At 44.6% G+C, this 15,662-nt stretch overlaps 1 protein-coding gene across 2 annotated transcripts in view; it reads right to left on the reverse strand.

The window, feature by feature from the left end:
* Positions 1-1,875: 1,875 nt before the first annotated feature.
* C4_1H6orf52 (chromosome 4_1 C6orf52 homolog) overlaps positions 1,876-15,662 on the reverse strand; it is a 287,362-nt gene continuing 273,575 nt past the window's right edge. For both annotated transcript variants that reach the window (XM_078688091.1, XM_078688090.1), the window contains exon 9: positions 1,876-2,265. In XM_078688091.1, coding sequence (XP_078544217.1) covers positions 2,120-2,265 — 146 coding nt within the window. In that variant the 3' untranslated portion in view covers positions 1,876-2,119. The remainder of the gene's footprint in view (positions 2,266-15,662) is intronic.

Below are 15,662 nucleotides of genomic sequence, written 5' to 3' on the forward strand. Positions count from 1 at the left end.
TTATACACAAATATGAAATATACACCATGAAATTATTACAGTTGTAATTCAGTCACTGTTTAATGAAATAGGACATTAGTTGTGAAATTTAACACAATTAAGCAAATCCAGATTAAACAATCAATGATAATGTTGTTTAATGTGTTTCACAAAACTATATACAATATGAACAAAACGTAATTCCGAATTACAAAGTTCTTTGACATCCAATAATCAATAATGCCCAATGCATTTCCGGATAATCAATCCCTTCTTCAGGGGCCTCTGTGGATAACAATAATAAAGTTCTGTCTGTAAATCATGCTATTGTACTTTTCTAAATACACAGGGATAGCTGCCTTCACACCAAAAAGCACAAAAATGTTGCAAGAAATGAGGTGAAGAACATTGTGTGTATTTAGAAAAGTACAATAGCATTATTTACCGACAGAACTTTAATATTTTTTATACACAGAGGCCCCTGAAGAAGGGATTGATTATCCTGAAATGATTTGGGCATTATTGATTATTGGATTTCGAATGACTTTGTAATTCTGAATTATGTTTTGTTCATACTGTATATAGTTTTGTGAAACACGTTGAACAACATTATCATTGATTGTTTAATATGGATTTGCTTAAATATGTGAAATTTCACAATTAATGTTCTATGACATTAAACAATGACTGAATTACAGCAGTAATAATTTCATGGTGTATTCTTCACATTTGTATATAATTTTGATGGGGTGAATAGTCAAATTCATGCTGTGAAAGTCTCAGGAAGAGCATCTAAAAGTGCTAGTTACCTGTTTGCGAGCCTTGCCGCGTTTAACTCTCTTTGGTAATGTTGTAGGCAAGGACTTATTATTTGCACCATTGGAGATAACGGAGGGAGTGGCTATTGGGAAAGTCGGTATACAATTCACTGTAGACCCTTGTGTGGAGAGAGAGTCAGCACTGTTATGGGATAATACTATAGACATGTCCGAGTGCAGACGAGGGGACAGGACAGGTAGACTCCCGCTTAGACCATCCAAATTAATGGAGAGCCTCCATTCAGTTCGGGCGATTTCATTACTGATAGCGCTGACGGCACGTTCAAGCATCCAGACGATTGAGGTAGGCTTTACTAGAGGAGATAAAACTGTGCTGCAGTCACCCCCTTTCTTTTGCCTATAGTCCAAACAAATGGGCAAACGATTAAAGTGGAAGACTGAGGGAGCCTGCACTAATAAGAAGCCTGGGGCTGGGAAGAGAACACTAATAACAATTGAGAATGAAAAACCAGTACCTCTCAGTAGTTAACAACTCAATTTGCAGGCAGTGGCTTTGACAACTTCAAGAACGGATTGTAAGTGCTGGGCCATAGTGACAGAGGCCTCAGAGAGTGGGCCCAGCCCAGTCTCGAACGGGCGCAGACCAGCCCACTCCCGGCACGGCCTTCGCACGGGCACGTGACAAGGCGCGTTCCGCGCGTTTCTCACACTGCAAGAGCACGGATGAGCAATATAGCGCACCTCCTGGAACGGAAACATCCCTGGCGGTGTCCTGCCTTGGTGATTGTTGGGATCGAGGTCCGGTCCGGTCCCCTCCTGCAGAGAAGCAACAACTCCTGCGCTGCGGTAGCCAGGCTGAGCAATATGGCATGCCTCCCGGCGCGGAAACACCCGTGGCGGTGCCCTGCCTCGGTGGTTGCTGGGGGTCATGGTTTGGTATGGCCCCCTCTTTCGTTTGTGCGTGGAGCTTGTATTTTTCTCAGACAAACACACAACAGGAACCCCAAACAATGAAGTTGCAAGTCACACAGACAGTTTATATCTGCCAAGTCATTCATCCTGAAGAACTACTGTACATTTAGAAATGACAAAAAACTGTATAACATTACGAAAAAGGTCAGGAGTGAATAAGGCATTTTATTTACAGTAGCAGTTTTGAAGAGAAGTCTCCATTTACAAGTCTTTCAAATTTACAAATATATTACATGTGAATTCAAAGCATAACCTAAAAACAATGCTAAAAATCAAAGAAATATAAGTTCCAACTTATGGTCTTTTTTTAATCATTTTCAATAAATATTTTCTAGAACCTTGGTTTCAGCATCACGTTGATGCTATATGATTTAACAAAGATGAAAATGTTATATGGTGGAAGGAATCTCAGATGTAACAGTATCTAGTGGTTGCCAATGGCAATTCATGAGAGCATCATAAAACTCCTCACTTCTCGCTGTATATGCTTTGTTCAACGCATCTGTATCCAGGGTTGCAAGAGTAGCGTAGTGATCTAAAAAAAAGCAATAACAAAAAATACAATCGTGAAAAATAAATTACAGAGGTGGGTAGAAGGATTGCACTTTTGCAGATTAAGCTATGAATGCAACAGGTCACTTATTAACAGTAATAAAGAGTACAGAATCACTCTGATAAGTGATCTGCATTTCAATCCCAAAAAGTAGATATTTGGACAGAGGCAAATGTGTAAGAATGGGGGTTTGCATGGGTTAGGGGGTCTATTTAAAAATAACAATTGCATTGATTGCATCCAAGGAATTAAGAGCAAACCCAATAGTCTACAGGTTCGTTCATAAAGTATGCAGCAGCAGACAAGATTGCCTTTATAGTGATGACCAACATACCTCTACTGTAAATAATCTTTGGCTTGTCTCACCACCCCATATGAATCCCTGACAGCTTATGTGTGAATTATTTATTTTAAAAAAAAACCTTTAACAACGTTCTGCAGCTTCTTGAGTCAACGTCCGCCAATCTTAGCTGCCCAGCAAAAACCTCAAATAGTTAGTTGCAAAATGCACAATTGACACAAAAAGCTCCGTTGTTTTTAAAATAATCTGCTACCCCAGAGATAGGACACCAACTTTCTGGACAAAAGTCTTGATTACACCTCCATACATTAGCACCAAAAAATCTATTAATCGACAATTTTAACATGTGGTAGACTGAAACAATACGAGACCTGATGCTCATCTAAGTGACAATATCACCACTTTGGAGTTTATCCAAGCGATGAATGGACCTACATTGGTAGCAGAACACGCACAATCTATTAATCACCCAGAACAGTAATCCAAACAGAGCTTTGGTTGCGTCATTCCCTTACTCCCCTCAAACTCCTGAGCATGTAGGATCATCCCAAGCCTTCATAGAGTCAGACACAAACTCATGCCTTCACATCATCTCAGAGAACTCAATGGGGTAGAATTCATCACAGTTTACAACTTGGCAGGCGCAATATCTTAATGCAACAAATACGTTGATAGGTTAGTCCATAATAGGGAAAATCTATCCGATCCATACTGGAAACGTTGGTCTCCTTAAAAATTTATGAAACCTAAACAGTGCCTCAAAGAGAGTGGCGGTTCAGCTCAAATGAGCAGTTCTGAAAATGCAATGTCAAAACCATGACATAAATCCTTCTCCGAATCGGATAGAAGTTTTCTAAAATCAATAAAACACTTTATCACATAGCCATAAGAAGAGCTAATAAAGACCCAAACCCACAGACTGTTCTGCCTCTACCAGGAGCTTAAGAAACCATGCTAGGCCACACAAAATTAGGAGGACCCTGTTGCCGAGTTTTAGGTCATAAATTAAGATTCACAACCCACTCCTAAATATTCTCAATCATTCCTTATCCACATATACCTGCCACATACTTAGGCCAATGCAGATATCATTTTTCACATTCAAACAATTCCAGGAGGTAGAGATAACCAGACTAGCTTTGAAGATATAGCGATTAACCAGCTTTGAAAATCAAAGCATATTATCTAACTGGAGAACAATCCTGTGTCTTGCATGAAACAAGTCCTAACTGGTTTATCAACTATAACATGACCGTCTGGATACATTTCTCTATGTTGGCAATAAGTAGCACCTCCACAAGTGGCACACACAATTATCTCTCCACTCTTAAAGAAACCTATAGCAGATGCTCTTGCAGCCCAATCTTGAAAATATCATACGCCAGGAAATTTTGCAAAGAAGAGTAATGGGTTAGCTACAAAATATATGTTCAACAAAATACGCTGTTTTACGGTCTTCAGTTAGGTTTCCAATCTCAATGAAGATAAGAATATGTTTTGGCTAACCTCAAAGAGCTCTTGCTCACACTTGACAAAGACCAGCAAGCTTTCACTTGAGCACACAACACTATCAACCATGTCAAACTGTGGGAAAAACGGTGTTTTGCGTTTTATGAGGCTACTTTAATTTGGATTAGCTTTCTCCATTGTGATCACATATACCAATTTCAGAATGTGTTAGTGTGGTGTTTCCCCAAGGCTCAACCACACAGTTCTGCAACAAGTCTCTCATCTCAACTGCTTTATCAGCATATGAACAATAGTTACTTACCTGTAATCTGTGGTTCTCCAGTATTGGTATCTTTCATAGATTCACATGCCTGAATAGAAAAGCCTCTGAGGGGAGGTGGGTGGGTTGGATGCGAGTCTATGAAAGATACCAATACTGGAGAAATACAGATTTATTTTGAGAGTTTTATACAGCGCGAACAAGATCTTTGCAGATATCAGAGCGCTTTACAAGTAAAAATACAAAGTAATAAAGCGTATATACAAAGTGATATATGAGGTAGTTAGGTACAAGGTGCTAGTTACATAGGTAGGTCAAAGGACATGAGGTAGGTCACAGGTGTGGTAGTGTAGGTACACTGAGTATAGACAAACACTTGCGTCAATAGCATAAAGTGCAATAACAAGGAGCATATACTTGCTTAAGCGTGTTTAGAGTATTTAGAGTTTAAAGGTGGGCCAAGTTGAGGTGGGTGTGTGCAGGATGTATAGTCCCACAGGTGCGACAGTAGAAGGGAAGTAAGGATCGTTGAGGTGGAGAGGGTAAAGTGTGCAAAGTCAACCAGGTGCATCAACAATATAACAATATACATAATCAACCAGGTGCATCAAACATTATAACAAAATACAAAGAGTGAGCGTATACAATTACGTAATTCGATAATACGGGTGGTACAATAGGCCAAGGTCGGGCAGGACTTACAGAGCAGATTCATGAGTGATACGGAGTAATAGGTCATGTGTATTTTGCCATGAGGATCGCTTTAACTTCTTTCTTAAAGATTGTGTTGGAGGAGATGAGCCTTGTTTCAGGAGGGAGTGAGTTCCAGATCCTGGGTGCCATTCCTGAAAAGGAGCGTTTATACGTTTTTTCCTTCTGAAATCTTCGAGGTTTCAGCAAAAGATTGTTTGTGCTTCTAGTAGTTCGGGAGCCACCCGAAATTGTCAACTTTTGAGTGAAGTAGGCGGGTGAATTCAGATGCACAGCCTTGTGTGTCATGCATGAGATTTTCAGTTGAATTCTGGCTTCAAAAGGTAGCCAGTTCAGTGATTTAAAGTCCGGGGAGATATGCGAGTGTTTTTTTGAGCCTGTGACGAGTCTCGCTGCGGCGTTAAGGGACGCTCTTAGGGGTGCCGTTGTAGTTAGGGGGAGCCCGCAGAGGGCGGTGCTACCGTATTCTATGTGCGGGATGACTATAGATTGTACTGCAGTTTGGAAGTCTTTGGCAGGAAGGAAGGGTTTAAGTTTTCTCAGGGTATTGATTTGGAAGTTCGCTCCTTTGGTTGCCTTGCTGATGATTACAGGTACTACTGTTCTTCTCCAGTATTGGGGTATCTTTCATAGATTCACATATAAAAATATGATTATATTTACATATATTTATCCATAAACAATCATAAGAAATGTATGTAAGAAAATACCAAAGAGGAGGAGTGAAGAACAGAGGCTCACCTTATTTAACCCCTTCCATGCTCATGACGAGCTCAGCTCGTCATGCAGTACACTGCTTGTGTGATCATGACGAGCTCAGCTCGTCATGAACAATGGGAATCCTGGATCTGCAGCACAGAGGATGAATTGCTGTAGCATTCATGTGGTTAAAAAGATTACGGAGAACCGCTTGTCCCACAGATGTGTCTCCAGTGCTGGCAGCTTCCAGACAGTAGTGCTTAGTAAAGGACTGCTGGACCACGTAGCAGCTCTGCAGATTTGATGAATAGGCACACCAGAAGTAGAGGAAGAGACAGCTCTAGTAGAGTGCGCTCTCAGAGTGGGTTGTGATGGTCTGACTGCATGCTGATGACAGAAATAAATTGCAGCAGAAATCCAACGAGCAATGGATTGTTTGGATATTGGGTGTCCTGTACGCATCTTTCCATAAGCTATAAATAGCTGATCAGATTTTCGAATTGAGGATGTCCTCTGTAAATAGAATTTTAGACACCTATTAACATCAAGAGTATGCAAAGCCCTTTCCGCAGGGGATTGAGGATTAGGAAAGAAAGTCTTTAAAATGACCGGTTCGTTGAGATGGAAGTCCGAAGGTACTTGAGGCATAACAGTAGGGTTAGTGCGTCGCACCACCGAATCACTGGTGAATTGGAGGAAAGGCGTTTTAATAGTGAAGGCTTGAATGTCGCTGACCAGCCTAGCAGATCTGAGAGCTAACAGCAGAGACACTTTCCATGAAAGAAACTTCAAATCTGTCTTATGAATAGGTTCAAAGGGATGGCACATGAGTTGTGACAGCACAACAATAAGATGCCAGGATGGAGGTGGACGGCGGATGGGAGGAAACATGGGAAACAATCCTTTGAAAAATTGCTGAATGATCCTAGAGGAGTTCAGAGAGTTGGAACCATCCTGTCGGAATTTGGAGACAGCCACTAAGAATACCTTAAGGGTAGAATGCGAAAGGACTGATCTTGCTAAATGCAAAAAGAAAGGAAAAATTTGTTCCGGTTTCGCATGGATTGGATGAATGTTGGCGCTTGACACCATAGGCAAAATCATTTCCATTTGAGCCTGTATGTCTTTATCGTGGAAGGCGCTCTAGAATTGGCTTAGATTTTTCCACAGTCAGAAGGAATGTCTAAGTGAGCGAATTCAAAGTGCTCAGGAACCAGGCCACTAAGTGCAGAGATGCAGGATCCGGATGGCAGATCTGTCCGTTCAGAATGGATAGAATATTCTGTATTGGTCGCAACTGAATGGGATCGCATTCGGAGAGGAGTTCGGTGAACCAGAACTGGCGAGGCCACCTGGGAGCTATGAGTATTAGGCGACAAGGCTCTTTCTTCATTTTCCGGAGAACTCTGGGAACCAACTGTATCGGTGGAAAAGCTAAGCATAGATCCGCGACCAGTTCATCGAAAACGCATTCCCGCACAAACCCTTGTGGGGAAGCCAACTTGCGAAGAATGGGAATTTGTGGTTCAGACTGGTTGCGAACAAGTCCAGATCGGGTCGACCCCACTTCTGAAAAATACGGTCCAAGGTTGGTTGATGGAGCTCCCACTCGTATTTGGAAATTGTCGATCTGCTAAGGGAATCCTCGAGAACCTTGAAAACTCCCGGGACATGACTGTTGTCAGACTTATCCGATGTCTCATTGCCCAATCCCAAATCTATTGAGCTTGCTTAGACAGTAAAGCAGACCTTGTCCCTCCTTGTTTGTTCAAGTAGTGTATACTTGTCGTGTTGCCCGTCCGGATCAACACTGATGCTCCGAGAATGATGGTGCGAAAAGACTTTAGAGCTAGGAAGATCGCTAGCCACTCTAAGAGGTTGGTATGCCAAGTTCGTTGTTGAGCATCCCATTTGCCGCTGACTGAGTCTTATAGGTGTGCTCCCCATCCCTCGAGGGAGGCATCCTTGGTTATGACGAAGGTCGGAGCAGCCTGCTGTCACGTTTTTCTTGAAAGTCCACCAGCGTAGAGCTTCCTGTATCAGAGGATTGATGTGGATGAGATTGTCGAAGGATCCCGAAACTGAAACCACTGTTTGTTGAGCTCCTCAGAGGTCTCATTTTGAGATGGCAGTTGGGGACCAGGGGAATGCAGAATGAAAGCATCCCCAGAAGCGACTTGAACTGCCGGACTGAAACGCACCTTTTTGATCGCAGTAACTGGGCGAGTTTGCAAAGTTTCAGTTGCCTTTCGTTTGAGACAAAGGCTTGTGTCGGCAGAGTGTCTATGGTGGCTCCCAAGAACGCTCTTCTTTGTGATGGGACAGGGTGAGACTGTCCAAATTGATGGTGAGGCCCAGAGATTGGAAAAGAGACAGACATCTCCGAGTATGGGCGTTTGCGGTTGTGAAAGAATTTGCCGTGATAAAGCAGTCGTCTAAATAAGGAAAAATTAGAATTCCTTCAAGTCGAAGGTGGGCAGCCACTGGTGCTAAGACCTTGGTAAAGACCTGGGGTGCGGAAGGACTTTGAACTGGAACTCTGAACCTCAAGAACTTTCTGAGTCTGGGTAGAATTGGTACACGAAAATAAGTGTCTTGGAGGTCGAGGGTGGTCATGTGATCCCCGCCGTGAGGAATTGAAGGATTTCTTGAAGAGTTAGCATCCGGAAGGATAGATTTTGGAGATCTTTGTTGAGGGAGCGAAGATCTAGGATGTGACGCCATTCTCCCGATTTCTTCTTTATCAGAAAATATCTGGAATAAAAACCGGTTCCTCTTTGCAATCGTGGAACTACTTTGATCGCTCCTTTTCGTAACATCAAATTTATCTGGGAAAAAAGCTCTGAGAGGTGAGCTGGAGGTGGTCCCTTGGGAGGAGAATTCGGAGTAAGTTTTACAAACTCTAGAACATTGCCTCTGGCCACAATGTCAAAGACCCATTTGTCTGTTATATTCGACCAATTTGAGTAGAAACGGGAGATTCTTCCTCCAACTTTTAAAGGGGTAAGCGGTAGAGCAGGTGGCAGTTGTCGCTGCTTCTTGGATGTATCACGTCTGCGGTAAGTAGACTTCCTTCTGTTTTGCGAGTAGATGGTTGCTGCCTGAAGGATTGTTGATGTTGGGAAGAGTAACGTTGGTTACTCTGATAGGATTGATATGGTCTTTGCTGATTATAACCTCCCCCTCGAGATCCTGCATCCCCAAAAAGGTTGAGTGACAGTTTGGAGACACTCGAACCCTATATCAGGCACTTGCTAAATGTCTCCTTCCGTTCTAGTTCTATACCTGAGGAATGGAAACAGGCTGTGGTGCTTCCCCTCCGCAAAAAGCCCAACATTAGCTTTGATAAGTTGGACAATCTACGTCCCATCTCTCTGCTGCCATATTTCTCTAAGGTAGCAGAGAAGGTGGTTAACAAACAGCTAATGAATTATGTGGAGGAAAACAACCTTCTTCACCCCACCCAATTTGGGTTTCGGCCCCGTCATTCTACGGAGTCTGCCCTTCTTAGGGCTACCGAAACCCTCAGGCAGGGTGCAGATGAGGGACAAACCATGGCTTTAATCCTCTTGGACCTCAGCGCGGCGTTCAACACTGTAGCACATTCCATCTTGCTACAGTGTCTGAACAGAGGGGGGTGAGAGGGGCAGCGGTGAAATGGATTTATTCATTTCTTACAGGTCGGGGCTTCCAAGTGAGGCAAGGCGATCAGTACTCTGAGCGAATCACTTTGGACCAGGGGGTGCCGCAAGGTTCGTCCCTGAGTCCAACACTTTTTAACCTTTATGTTGCCCCGATTGCCTCCTTAGTAGAGAGTCACGGCCTCCGAATGGTGTCGTATGCCGACGACACGCAGATGGTTATCTCCCTGTCGCGTGCACCCGGTCTCTCGGCGGACATCTTCAGAGCTTGCATGCAAGATCTAGCTGCCTGGATGTCCGCCAATTGTCTCAAGCTCAACGGAGGCAAGACCGAGGTGCTGGTCGTGGGGGGTTGCCAATCTGCATGGACGTCGGCATGGTGGCCGTCCTGCTTAGGTCCAACACCTATCCCCTGCCAGAAAGCAAAGAACTTGGGCATATGGTTTGATACTGACCTTACCTTTGGCCCTCAGATCAACCGGGTGGTTGGATCATGCTTCGGGACCCTTAAAAGTCTCAGGAAGGCATTAACGTTTTTACCTGTGACAGCCCGTCAAACCCTGGTGCATGCACTAGTCACATCAAAGATGGACTATGGCAATCTTCTCTATTTAGGGACTTTGGAGAAGAATTTGAGCCGCCTACAGGTTTTACAGAATGCCGCTGCCCGACTAGTGCTTAGACTACCCAGAAGAGCCGCATCTTCAGCGGCCCTCCGTTCTCTGCATTGGCTTCCGATCAGAAGCAGGGTAGAATTCAAAGCACTATGTACGTGCCATCGGATCATCAACGGGAGGTCCCCTCTCCCTTTGAAAGGACTGCTGACATCTTACGAGCCGTCCCGCCCCCTGAGATCTTCCGGCTCAGGACTCCTGGCTGTCCCTAAAGTGTCTAGAGCACGGATGGGCGGAAGATCCTTTAGGTAGCTTGCAGCCTCTAGATGGAACAAATTACCTATGGCATTGCGATTAGAACCATCAGAATCAATCTTTAGAGCTAAGCTTAAAACTGTACTATTCGCACAGTAAGATATTCTGCTCTGTAGGCTCCTGTAATTTCTGCTCCTCAGCGCGGGGACACGCAGTTGAGCGTCACCAAGCGCTTTATAAAACCCCCTAAATAAATAAATAACCTCCTTGAGAAGAGAAGGATCAGCGACCTCTAGCACCACCAAAAGGCGTTTTTCGAAACTGAAGAGTTCCAAGAGATCTTGCTGTCTTGGTGTCCTTTTTAATGGCCTGTAGGGCCTCGTCAACATGCTGTCCAAAAAGAGACTCGCCGTCAAAAGGCATTTCCATTATTTTAGCCTGAACCTCCTGGCGAAATGATGTTGACTTTAACCAGCCCTGCAGGACTGCGGCACCTGCCAGTTGTCGAAAACCTGTAGACGCAACATCCACAGACTAATCAATCTCAGCCGAGATTCTTTCCCCTTCCTGAAGGATCTTTAACGCCTCTGACTCAGGCAACATGTCGATGTAAGGAGAAATGTCCGACCACATCTATCTATCATATCTTCCTAAGATAGCCAGTGAGTTAGCTGCACGGACGGTCGTTGCTGCCATGATCAAAAATTTCTTTCCAATGGCGTCCACACGTCTCCCATCCCGATCAGGCGGAGAGGAGGGATTCCGCACTAGTCGTTGAGCTGCTTGAGCGATAACAGAATTTGCCTTTGCCTGGCCTATCAAACATGCAGGCGAATTGTCTGGTGCTTTGTATTTCTTTTCAAGGCAGGGCAGGACCGCAGGAATAGAAGCAGGAGCTTTTATAACTTTTAGTCCTTCCTGCCAGATGAAGTAAATAATTGGGATAGACCTTATCCGTATCCTCGGTTGATCTTTATAATCATAAAGGAAACAATCATCCTTCTTTCTTTTCATAGGAAGAAGAAATTGTTGTGTAGCCCTTTCCATGAGAAGATGAAATCCTCCAATGTCTAGAGGAGGAGAGTCGGCAGGAGCAGGAGTGGATGGAGACGGAGTTTGTATCTGGTAGTCATCCCATTCCGTAAGGAGTAATCTGTCATCCAATTCTCCTTCCTCTCTATCGTCATCAGAGGTGTGAGCGTCCTGAGAGTGATGCAAAGGTACCGGAGAATGTGGCCTGGGTGACTTCAATGCTGATGAAGATTGAGGAACAGGTGTGGGCGGTATAGAAGAAGCAGATTCAGATGGAAGGAAACAGCGATAATAATCTTCTAACATGGACTGCAGATTATTTAGAAGAGCCAATGGCATTTGGGCCTTAGGGATTGGATCTGGAGCTGAAGTAACCGCCTCCGGAAAAAAGTCATCATCTTGATCCATATCTTGACACTTAATAAAGAGCTCAGAAGGGCTCCTGGCAGTACGAAACCTATCACCCTCATCTGATTCACCATCATTCTCTCCAGAATCTAACAATTGTTCCGGCAACATGAGATGAATTTTAACAGAGGAGATGGTAATTGGAGAAAGGACCTCCAACGAAGAACCACGTCTGTGTAGCAAAGAAGACGGTGCTGTCGACGGAGGTAACTGTATAGACGGTGTCGTAGACGATGTAGAAGATGCTGCAGACATAGATGAAGACCAAACCAATAGAGCCGTACATGTAGACAGTTGTAGCGCCGACGAAGCTGCCGTCGACGACGAGGCGGGCGTCGATGGCGTCATCGTCGACGAGGCAACCGTCGACGAGGCAACCATCGACGAGGCAACCATCGACGAGGCAACCGTCGACGAGGCAATCGTCGACGATACTCAATCTTCGTCTTTGAAGGAACGTCTATGGTAGATTTTATCTCCTTTGTCGACGGGACTGGTCTTACGGAGACGGATACCAGCGTCGATGGCGAAGATGCCGACGACATTATCATCTGTGGCTTCGGCGACGAGGAAGGAGCAGTCAACGTCGTTGCCGCTGCGACGGAAGGCTTCGTCGACAAAGGCATCATAGTCGAGCTCGTCGACGAGGGATTCCCTTTTCGGAGGTAAATCTTTGTCAGAATACTGTTTTGAAGCTTGAGACTTTGTAGTCTTTCTCTGGGGCCTAGAAGGCAGTCTTACTTTTAGAAGGTGGAAGAGCCTTTTTTGAAGTGGAAGAGCCTTTTTTGAAGTAGAAGGTGGAAGAGCCTTTTTTGAAGTAGAAGTAGAAGGCATCTCAGGACTATTGGAGGTGTGCTGTTTTTTCGCCACCTTATCCCCAGGACAAGATAAGTCCGTGTCAGAAGTCCTCTTCCTAGAGGAGGTAGTCTGAACAGAAGCAATACATAATAAAATGAAGAATTTCCAAGGAAAACACTGAGAAGTACTGAGCAGAGCTCAGGGAGACTCTTCACACGACGTGCGGTAGAAAAGCCGAGAGCCTGAGCCTCTGAGGAGAACATTCTGGAGGGTGCTGTCGCCTGATTGGGTGTAGTTTGGACTATATATAATGACTTGGACGAGTCATGCAAGTGGAATTTTCTTTTTCCTATTTCTCCTAGCTGTTTTACTTCCTGGTTCAAATATACCTAGGATATACCTATGTTATGCATATTTATTGCTATTTTATGTAAAGTGGGACTCCCACTCGACGACGGGGAATGATTCAGGCATGTGAATCTATGAAAGATACCCCAATACTGGAGAAGATTTACTACCAAGTGTATGCTGATAAGCAATTGTACATCCTTCTGGAAAATAACTTCAAGAGCCATGCTAAAATCTTCAAATGACTTAATCATTTTCAACTTTGAGCAAGTGAGCAAAAACTGAAATTCTGCATACCTTTCATTAGAGTCTACTAACAAGATGTTTTGTATTGAGCCACCCAAACCAGCTCTTAACCTTATGGCTCATGTAGACTCCTACTGAACCTATACTGAATGCTAGGGACCCCGGCCTGAACAACTTCTATGATTTGAACCTCAAAATATATATGAAATATAGATAGAATAATGCATCAAACAAATACACATATCGTGGAACCACTCACTTCACAAAAAATGTATTTCATAATCAAAACTTTTATCAGATGGTTGGATCTTTTCAAAATGTGGTTTTATATCTAAGAGGCAAAGAGATATGCTGGACTCTAGTATATAATTTTTTTGTTGCTCCTAACGCATTCTTTTTTTGAAGGCACTTACAAGTGCTTCAGTTGAAGACAATCGTCCACATAATTGATTTTTTTTTGCTGTACTTGCCCTACTCAAAGGAGTTAATCTAAGGCTATCAACTTAATTTTTAGCCTCCAATTTCAAATAACTTCAGATTTGCAATTTTTTTTTATTTTTCAGTTTTACGTTTTGCTTTTTATTAATTATGTATTTTATTAATATGCTAATATTTAATTGTCTTAATAGTCACAAATCCCAAGTTAAGAATAACTGACCTAGACTATTTCAATGTGATTCACCCAGGCCACAACACATCAAACTCCAAGAATCCAAATGCAGGCCGTCCGGATCTACCTGAAATTAAGAAACTTGAAGCACACCAAACCATCCCTGTGCGATTTCCATGCATTCCTTTCATTTCTACGATCAAAGTCAGCATTCTGTGCATTGCCAAGAAAGCTTACTGCAACAAAGGCCGAGTATACTTGTAAATGGTTGCCCTACAATGCACTCATTAAGAACCTTCAGTCGCCATCTCTAAAATTGATGGCACCATACCCATTCAACAGGCAGAAACACCGCAAAGGTCTCCAGAAGGCAATGGGTCCTACATTGCAGGAACCCTGGAACCACATCGGAGTTGAGCCAACCAACCTCAAACTTTAAACACTTACAACAATCATTTGCAATGCAACGGTCTTGCCTTTAGGAAACTTTAAAGTATTTAGCCATGCAGCACATTATGTACATACTGTTTAACACTGTATGTAACACCCCCTTTCCAGACCCAGAATTACCACGTGTGAATCGACATAATGCCCACCTTGTCCGTACTCTTAAGTTGGCGCTATATACAGCGAACTACAGAGGGGTTTTCACTTTCCCATCAAAGCAGGGATCCGCCACCCGAGTTCCTAAGAGTTCTTGCCCTCTAAGTGCCAGTATGACTGAACACCGCCTAAAGTTGTCAGCTGTGGCATCAGGAAACCGGAGTTCATCAAACCACCAAACTGTTTTATCCTGGGCACATCAGCCTATCTACTTACTCTTCGTTTCCCTAGTGTATCAGAGAGCTCTCCTCTGTAGCAGAGGTGAGCTCTTCTATCAACTAACAGAGAGTGCTGTGTAATGGGTCCGGCTTTGCTCTTGGAGCCCGTGCATGAGCTGAGCGTGAGCCCAGTGGCGCAAGGCAAAATGGTGCCCCCCACTCCCCCTGTAGATTGTGATGAGGGGCTCCGGTGTCCCTCAGATATTCATTGATGTTAGGCTTTTTGTACAGCGCACGTTCTGAACTCTGGCATTCCAAGGTGCTCTTTTATGTATTAATTAAGAAAGAGGCGCAACAAAATAAAATGTTTGCTTAAGATCATACAGTTTGCTCAAGTGGGGAAGCCAGGATTAATCCCTGTTTTTCTGGTTTAAATTCTTCCAGCAGATGGGTATTTCTTCCTCTAGTTTTATGTCGAGGATAAATGCTTACTCTTTCATTCTTTGCGCATGAGTTTAAACTTGGGTGGCAGGGAAGAGCCATGTATAAGCTCAGCTCGTTTATCTAAGAGTACCTCGAGCAGAGCCAGGCGCCTGGATCCTTTACTCAGCAGCAGGTCACTCCTGGCGCGACAGGACGGGTCCATCTCCCCTCTGTGGCGGCCCCGTGCAGACGCCATGCGTGCTCTGTACTTACCGCAGTCTGGGTTAATGGGCGCTCTCCCAGCCAAGGTTACTGCAGTCAGAGCTCCGCATGCGCAGTCTGCCAGGCTCCGAGCAGAGCCATGCAGTCCTGGGCAGTCTAGGACATGCTTGGTCCGTGCGCGCGGCTTGTAGCATGAAGAGCCCTCCCTGCCCCCCACCCGTGCACCGCTTGTAGAGGTTAAAGGGTCACTGGGTCACTGGAGCTACCCTGCGGGTCTCCCTACTTCACTGCATTACTTTCATGTTATTCCCTGCACACCTCCTTTGCACTGCTGGCATCTCTGAGGCAGGCTCCCCCCTCTGCTGCACGGAGTATGCCCAGTCTGCTGCCCTGGCATGGCAGAGAGGCTGGTGGGGGCAGCTAGCGGGCCAAGGGAATGTGACACCCTCCTGCAGGAGGGGCTGGTGCAGCCAGCCCCACTGCCTCCCGCCTGTGACTGCCACCTGTCCTCCTGCCTGGTGGGGGCGCACCGCCTTCCCAGGGCAGCCAGGGGGCGCAGCTGCAGCGAGGACACAATGTGG

The sequence above is a fragment of the Lissotriton helveticus genome, chromosome 4_1, assembly GCF_964261635.1.
Source record: "Lissotriton helveticus chromosome 4_1, aLisHel1.1, whole genome shotgun sequence".
Classification (NCBI taxonomy): Eukaryota; Metazoa; Chordata; class Amphibia; order Caudata; family Salamandridae; genus Lissotriton; species Lissotriton helveticus.